Consider the following 8,900-nt stretch of genomic DNA (forward strand, 5'->3'; position numbering starts at 1 on the left):
GGGATACTTGAATAAGAGTTTTTCTATGAAAGACCTCGGTGAAGCTGCTTACATATTAGGCATAGATCAAGACGCTTAATTGGACTTTCACAAAGCACATACCTTGACAAAATTTTGAAGAAGTTCAAAATGGATCAAGCAAAGAAAGGGTTATTGCCTGTGTTACAAGGTGTGAAGTTGAGTAAGACTCAATGCCCGACCACTGCAGAAGATAGAGAGAATATGAAAGATGTTCCCTATGCATCAGCCATAGGATCTATCATGTATGCAATGCTGTGTACCAGACCTGATGTGTGCCTTGCTATAAGTTTAGCAGGGAGGTACCAAAGTAATCCAGGAGTGGATCACTGGACAGCGGTCAAGAACATCCTGAAATACCTGAAAAGGACTAAGGATATGTTTCTCACATATGGAGGTGACAAAGAGCTCACCGTAAAAGGTTACGTTGATGCAAGCTTTGACACTGATCCGGACGATTCTAAATCGCAATCCGGATACGTGTTTACATTAAACGGTGGAGCTGTCAATTGGTGTAGTTCTAAACAAAGCGTCGTAGCGGGATCTACATGTGAAGCGGAGTACATAGCTGCTTCGGAAGCAGCAAATGAAGGAGTCTGGATGAAGGAGTTCATATCCGATCTAGGTGTCATACCTAATGCATCGGGTCCAATGAAAATCTTTTGTGACAATACTGGTGCAATTGCCTTGGCAAAGGAATCCAGATTTCACAAAAGGACCAAACACATCAAGAGACGCTTCAACTCCATCCGGGATCTAGTCCAGGTGGGAGACATAGAGATTTGCTAGATACATACGGATCTGAATGTTGCAGACCCGTTGACTAAGCCTCTTCCATGAGAGAAACATGATCAGCACCAAGGCTCCATGGGTGTTAGAATCATTACAGTGTAATCTAGATTATTGACTCTAGTGCAAGTGGGAGACTGAAGGAAATATGCCCTAGAGGCAATAATAAAGTTATTATTTATTTCCTTATAATCATGATAAATGTTTATTATTCATGCTAGAATTGTATTAACCGGAAACATAATACATGTGTGAATACATAGACAAACAAAGTGTCACTAGTATGCCTCTACTTGACTAGCTCGTTAATCAAAGATGGTTATGTTTCCTGACCATGAACAATGAGTTGTTATTTGATTAACGAGGTCACATCATTAGTTGAATGATCTGATTGACATGACCCATTCCATTAGCTTAGCACCCGATCGTTTAGTATGTTGCTATTGCTTTCTTCATGACTTATACATGTTCCTATGACTATGAGATTATGCAACTCCCGTTTGCCGGAGGAACACTTTGGGTGCTACCAAACGTCACAACGTAACTGGGTGATTATAAAGGAGCATTACAGGTGTCTCCAAAGGTAGATGTTGGGTTGGCATATTTCGAGATTAGGATTTGTCACTCCGATTGTCGGAGAGGTATCTCTGGGCCCTCTCGGTAATACACATCACATAAGCCTTGCAAGCATTACAACTAATATGGTAGTTGTGAGATGATGTATTACGGAACGACTAAAGAGACTTGCCGGTAATGAGATTGAACTAGGTATTGGATACCGACGATCGAATCTCGGGCAAGTAACATACCGATGACAAAGGGAACAACGTATGTTGTTATGCGGTCTGACCGATAAAGATCTTCGTAGAATATGTAGGAGCCAATATGGGCATCCAGGTCCCGCTATTGGTTATTTACCGGAGACGTGTCTCGGTCATGTCTACATTGTTCTCGAACCCGTAGGGTCCGCACGCTTAAGGTTACGATGACAGTTATATTATGAGTTTATGCATTTTGATGTACCGAAGGTTGTTCGGAGTCCCGGATGTGATCACGGACATGACGAGGAGTCTCGAAATAGTCGAGACGTAAAGATTGATATATTGGAAGCCTATGTTTGGATATCGGAAGTGTTCCGGGTGAAATCGAGATTTTACCGGGTTACCGGGAGGTTACCGGAACCCCTCGGGAGCCATATGGGCCTTCATGGGCCTTAGTGGAAAGGAGAAAGGGGCAGCCCAAGGTGGCTGCGCACCTCCCCCCTCCCCTAGTCCTATTAGGACTAGGAGAGGTGGCCGGCCCCCCTCTCCCTCTTTTCCCCCTTGGGAATCCTAGTTGGAATAGGATTGGGGGGGGGTCCTACTCCCAGAAGGAGTAGGACTCCTCCTGCGCCCTCCTCCTGGCCGGCGCCCCCCTCCCCCTTGGCTCCTTTATATACTGAGGCAGAGGCACCCCAGAAACACACAAGTTGATCCACGTGATCTATTCCTTAGCCGTGTGCGGTGCCCCCTGCCACCATATTCCTCGATAATACTGTAGCGGAGTTTAGGCGAAGCCCTGCTGCTATAGTTCATCAAGATCGTCACCACGCCGTCGTGCTGATGGAACTCTTCCCCGACACTTTGCTGGATCGGAGTCCGGGGATCGTCATCGAGCTGAACGTGTGCTCGAACTCGGAGGTGCCGTAGTTTCGGTGCTTGATCGGTTGGATCGTGAAGACGTATGACTACTTCCTCTACGTCGTGTCAGCGCTTTCGCAGTCGGTCTGCGTTGGGTACGTAGACAACACTCTCCCCTCTCGTTGCTATGCATCACATGATCTTGCGTGTGCGTAGGAAATTTTTTGAAATTACTACGAAACCCAACACCCGAACCCCCGCCGGCCTCCCCGCCCCGACTCCGCGCCTCCCCGCCCCAACTCCGGCCGGCCCTCTCAAAGGTGAAAATTTTATGTATTTTTAGTGTTTTTTAGTAATTTTGTATCTAGTTAGATAGGTATTTAGATAGATATTTAGATAGTTAGATACCTAGTTAGATAGATAGTTATATAGATAGTTAGATAGGTAGATAGTTAGATAGGTAGATAGTTAGATAGTTAGTATGTAGTAAAAAAATTTGGTTAGATGAGATGCTATATGTTGCATATCTTGCAAAAAAAATTGGTTCGATGGATTAATCAATGATTATGACGAATAGGTGATAATGATGATGATGAATATGTGATGACGATGATGAATATATTGTTAATGTTTTTAGTTTTTTTGCCTACATGATGCAAAAATAAATTGACCGTCGTCCGATGGAATTTGCAGGCTTTATGGTGTTGCATTTCATTAAAGTGACCGTCGTCCGACGCGTTGTTCCCTGAGCATCCCTCTGTTGTTCGACTCCTTCCCCTACAGCCGAAGGTGAGCTACAAGTCCATCTCCTCCATTTTTTGATGTCACTAGATTTCATTCTCAAGTCAACTGGCGTAACCTAGGCGTCTCCCGTCCGAAAGGGTTGCATCGATAAATATGCATTCAATTGCATATTTATCACCGCAGCTCTTTCGGATTGTCCAGCGTTTTCCACGGACAGCCCGAGGATGTGTAGATTGGGTATGTTCTCCATGTTCTACCCCATTCCGAGACAGGATTTCGGCGGCGCCTCCCCATTGTTCTTCGGAGCACATTCTCTCGGCTATTTGCCGAGACGTGTATCTGGAGAACAGCGGGGAGGTGCTGCCGAAATTTTGTCTCGGAACGGGGTAGAATGGAGAACGTACTCAATCTACACATCCTCGGGTGGGATTAGGACCCATCTTTACCTATTAGAGATGTAGGTGGATTAAACGCGGTAGAAACTGAAAATTTGATGCCATTAATTTAAGTGAATCCTTAATTATGTTGTGTGGGTTGCAAAAAAGCAGAGGATGGCAGATAATCAGTGGATGTACAGTGGTTTTATCCGTCGGAATCGAGTAACATCAGAGTGGATCGCGAAAACCGATGTGTATTTGAAGGAGATATTCCGTCGTCCAATGAGAATTATCCCACCATGCCCCTGTGCGAGATGTGCCAGACGTCACCGTAGAAATCAGACAGACATGAGTGAGCACCTTCGCACGCACGGATATATGCCAAACTTTGACATGCCGCCGATAAACATAGCCGAGCAGGACCGTGGTAGAGAGGAGGTGATGCGACAACGCATCGATGGATATGAGGACGACGGGGTCAGGGACATGCTAGATGATGTCATTGTTGCAGAAACGGCAAATGCGACACCTTCAGAGAATGAACCGGAGGAGCCGGAGGCAACCGCAAAGGCCTTCTTGGAGGTCTTGGCCTCGTCGAACAAACCTCTTTATGCGGGTGCGAAAATATCTCAGCTGGATGCCATCTCGCAACTGATTGCAGTGAAGGCTGAGTACGGCTGTAGCCAGAAATGCTTCGAAGCATTTCTGGGAGTATGGGCTAACAGCCTCCCTGAGGGTCATGAACTGCCGAAAAGCATGTACGATACAAAGAAAATCATGAAGGCACTCTCTATGGATTATGAGAAAATAGATGTTTGCCCGAAGAATTGCCTTTTGTTTAGGCACGAGTATGCGGATGACAAGTACTGTAGGAAGTGCAGTTCGTCTCGGTACATTGAGGTGGTCGGTGAGGATGGTGAGAAAAAGCAGCTAACCATCCCCATTAAGGTTCTTCGGTATCTTGATTTTATAAAAAGACTACAGCGCCATTTCGTCCAATCCATACAGCTGCTGGCCTGTGTTTGTAATTCCGCTCAATCTTCCTCCCGGTGCCCTAATGCAACGGAAGACCATGTTCTTGTCGCTCATCATTCCGGGGCCTGACTACCCGGGGAAGCAATTGGGTGTGTTTATGTAGCCGCTTGTGGATGCTTTGCACCATTCTTGGTACTTTCCGAGGTTGACATACGACCGGGATCTGCAGAGATATTTCTTGATGAAAGTTTGGTTGCACTATTGCATGCATGACTTTCCCGGCTATGCTCTATTCTGCGGATGGTGTACAAGTGGTAAGATGCCATGCCCAGTGTGCATGCAGGCTCTGCGAATGGGTATCCATGGGTTTTGACCCTGCCGTCATGACATGTAAAAAGTATGATGTGAATGGGTATCACTTCCATACAGAGGAGCACCAAAACAGCCGCCCCGATCCCAAAACTATAAATACTGGAGTGTACACCCCCGGTCAAAATTCAGTAGACTACTACGGAAGGGTACAAAATATATACGAGATTAAATTCCACCAGGGGCGTGAGACCCTAAGTCTGCCTGTGTTCAAATGCCGATGGTTCGATCCGCGGGAGGGGGTAAAACATACGCCTTCCTTTGGTTTGGTCGAAGTTAAACCATCAACCGTCTATGCCGGAGCCGATCTCTTCATTGCGGCTACCCAAGCTACACAAGTATATTTTCTGCCTTACCCATGCCAGAAAGTGTATCTAAAGGGTTGGGAAGTTGTGTTCAAGGTGTCGCCACATGGTAAGCTACCAGACCCGAATGAAGACGATTACTACAACATTAACCCCATGACATACGAGGGAGTGTTCTATCAAGAGCAACCTGATGATGATGATGATGTGGTTAGAAACGATGACGCTAGACCATTGGGTGATGATGATGTGGACCCAAACTTCCACGATGCACGGAATGATGGTGAGACCATCGTCAATGAAAATGACATACTTATGCTAGAAAAGTTAAACGAAGACGCTGACGACGAGGAAGAGCCTCCACCTCCGTCGGACAACGAAGATGATATGATTGATAGTGATGATGAGACGGACCGAGAAAGAGGTTACAACAGTGATGATTCATATGGGTTCTAGCAGATGTACGTTTCAAGTATTTTTTTCTATAGTTTAGGAATATGCCTTTTTATGCATTTTTATTAATGTGTTTATTATCATGCCTTTTCCTTCATTTCATTAATTTACTAATTGCTTTTTCTCTTTTCAATGCAGGTTCGTGGAACATGGGCAAGGGGAAGGCCGACGGCGTGAGTTTCCTACGCAAGGTCGCCGGCCTGCCTAGTCGGAGTGGTCGAGCACGTAATCCCCCCCCCCTCGGCTACTTGACGATGACTCCTCACAGGGAGGTCGAGGGAGAGGTGCCCCTAGAGGAGGAGGGGGCGGGGGGAGAGCCTCTAGAGGACGAGGTGCTGGGGGAGAGCCACTACAGGGGGTCGCGGCCAGAAAGAGCGCACCCTCACCGACTTAGGGGTGTTGTCTTCGAGGCCCTCCTCTAGTGAGGCAGGCGAGGAGGAGGAGGTGGTGGAGGAGGAGGAGGAGGAGGAGGTTGGGGAAGAGGTTGGGGAGGGCGAGGCAGGCGAGGAGGAGGGTGGTGGCGGGGATGATGGGGTGACGGGAAGGGGGTTGACACGAAGGGGTGGCTGCGTGGCAACGCAAAGCTACCAAAACAGGTTCCTGCTATTGAGGAGCAGAAGTGGCTCATTGAGCCCACGGGAAAAGAGTAAGTGGTTCATTATGTTGCTTGTCACATGCTTATTCCGGTTGTTATTTATTTTTCTTGTGACATGCTAATAGTTCATTCTTTTGCAGCAACTGGATATATTCTAAAGGGGTCCGTATTCCCAAAGGCCTCATCACCGTCTTGCTGAAGTTATATTGGCCGGGGTTGTACTGTCCTGATCCAGTCAGGCAGCCGGACCGTCGGGTTTTGGCCATGAGCTGGGACCACTGGGAAGCGGCCCGTCACGCGGACCATGAGACCCATGCCAAGGCCGTGATCACTACTTTCTGGGTGAGTTCTCTTCAGAAGCACAAGTCCATTCTAGTTTCATGAATGATTTAACTCATGGCTTCTCCCATTCTTGTTTCATGCATGATTGTAGAAATTCTATCGAGTTCTTCCGGAGCACAGGGCTAGAGCGGACCAGATTGTGCTGCGTCAATGCAAGAAGAAGGCCCGCCAGATGCGGTACAAGGTGCGCTATGTGGCCATCTCCACATACTACCACGACTATCTTGGTGTGAAGATGACCAAGGAAGAAGCGCGGAGGATGGGCATTACCTTGGAGAGGCCCGAGTTCTTGGCGGTAAGTATAAAAGATTTTTATGCTTTCATATATTATGCTTTCATTACCTTGTGGTACATTATGCTTTATGCTTTATGCTTCCAAAACACCAATTTGGACACTCCTACATGCCATTATGCTTTTATTATGTAGGTGTGTCCAAATTGGTGTTATGGAAAAGACGAGTCCTGGGCGGCACTGGTGGATCTTTGGTGTGATGAGGCTGGAGCCTGGGCGGTAATGAGAACCAAAAATAAGGCTAACCGAGGGACGGAGGGAGTACATGCTCAGGGAAACCGAAACCACTATCTCCACAAGGCAGTTAATGTATGACTAACCCCATTAAACATTCTTCTTCTTCTATTTACCATCACTTTCTTATGTATGACTAACCTCTGTTTGGTGGTGCAGGAGGAGAAACTGAAGCGGCCACTCTCACACATGCAGGCGTGGGAGATCGCCCATACGCGGAAGGACCCCAAGCCTGGCGAGCCCAAGTACTACGGCAAGAAGACCGCAGAGAGGAAGAAGGCCTACTCCGAAGCGTATCTGGAGTTACATCCTGACACACCTGACCCCATTGCGACGCCTCTGGACGACATGGCGGTGGTGAGGATGGGGCCCAAGGAGAACGGTCGGGAGGCGGTTCTCGATGCTGTGATCACTCCTAGTATCTCCTACACACAGCTTCGTCGGATCGACCCGAGCCTGAGCCAGCGCACGAGCCAGCCAGTGACTAGTACACAGTACCTCTTTCAGGAGCAACAATCTGTAAGTATTTTCCCTCTTATCTTCATTTCTCACTTCATTTTCCGAATTTAGTAGTTTTATGAGTTCCATCATGTCATACCGTAGGCCTACATGGAGTACACACGCCAGGAGACCATGGCGTGGCATCAGAGGCTTTATGAACACCAAGTGCAGAGGGATAGCCAGATGCAGCAGGCTTTTCAGGATATGGCGGCCGGCAGGTGTCCTCAGTTCCCTCCAGCACAATGCCCTCCAGCACAACCAGTGCTGATGAGCTTTGAGGAGTTTGTGGCACAGACCGCTGGCCCCTCGCCGGTTAGTTCATCCCCAATCTATTCACCCAAAGCATGTCATGCCTTTCAACACAGTCATATATCCTGTGCATATGTCTTTTCAACATCCAGGGAACAGGTGGATCTACCGTTGGCGGTGGTCTTCGCAGCACTCCGGAGACACGGAGACCGACCACTCCGATCCACGGAGGCGGAGGCGGAGGAGGAGGCGGTCTTGGCGGTAGCGCTGCCGCTAGCAGTGACGACCTGGGCTTCGGCGGTCTTGGCGGTGACGACCTCCGTGGTGCTCGACGTCCTGGCGCTTAAGCCTTTGGGTCACATTGTGGCGGTCTTGGTGGTGATGATACTTATATGCTTGTGATGTTTCTTATTGTTGTTTGTGAGATTCTTATGCTTGGTGGTGATGATACTTATATGTTTATGCTTTGCGATGCTTCTTATGATGTGTGATGATGAATTTGTTCTGTGATGCTGCTGGGCCAGCTGTTATGTGATGCATATATTTGTTGTGTGATGTATATATTCAAATGAATTGAGCTGAAACAAAACAGAAAAAAGAAAAAAAACAGACAGAAACTATGCCGACGGCTAGGCCGTCGGCATAGAGCTGCCGTGAGCTCCCAGTGGCTGCCACGTGGCAGGTCTATGCCGACGGCTTAGCCATCGGCATAGTTTCAAACTAAGCCGACGGCTAAGCCGTCGGCATAGGCCTGCTCCAGGAGCTCCCAGTGGCTGCCACGTGGCAGGTCTATGCCGACGGTCTAGCCGTCGGCATAGTTTCAACCTAAGCCGACAGCTATGCCGACGGCTAGACCGTCGGCACAGACCTGCCACGTGGCGAGCAAGCATTGGTCAGCACTTGACGGCGGCCGCCGTTACGCGATAACGTTGCCGACGGCCGGGGCCGTCGGCATAGATGTACGGACACCGTCGGGATAGGGCCTATGCCGACGGCCTTTCTATGCCGACGACATTCCTGGCTACGCCGACGGATATG

The 8,900-nt window shown here is 48.2% G+C and overlaps 1 protein-coding gene across 1 annotated transcript; it reads left to right on the forward strand.

The window, feature by feature from the left end:
- Positions 1-6,758: 6,758 nt before the first annotated feature.
- Positions 6,759-8,900, forward strand: LOC125549336 (uncharacterized). Its single transcript, XM_048712771.2, has 5 exons — positions 6,759-6,881; positions 7,014-7,187; positions 7,308-7,631; positions 7,716-7,925; positions 8,015-8,900. Exons 1-5 carry the CDS (start codon positions 6,759-6,761, stop codon positions 8,207-8,209), a joined length of 1,026 nt encoding a protein of 341 aa, XP_048568728.2. The 3' UTR covers positions 8,210-8,900.

Source organism: Triticum urartu, chromosome 3A (genome assembly GCF_056163025.1).
Source record: "Triticum urartu cultivar PI428250 chromosome 3A, HENAU_Tu73, whole genome shotgun sequence".
NCBI classification, from domain to species: domain Eukaryota; kingdom Viridiplantae; phylum Streptophyta; class Magnoliopsida; order Poales; family Poaceae; genus Triticum; species Triticum urartu.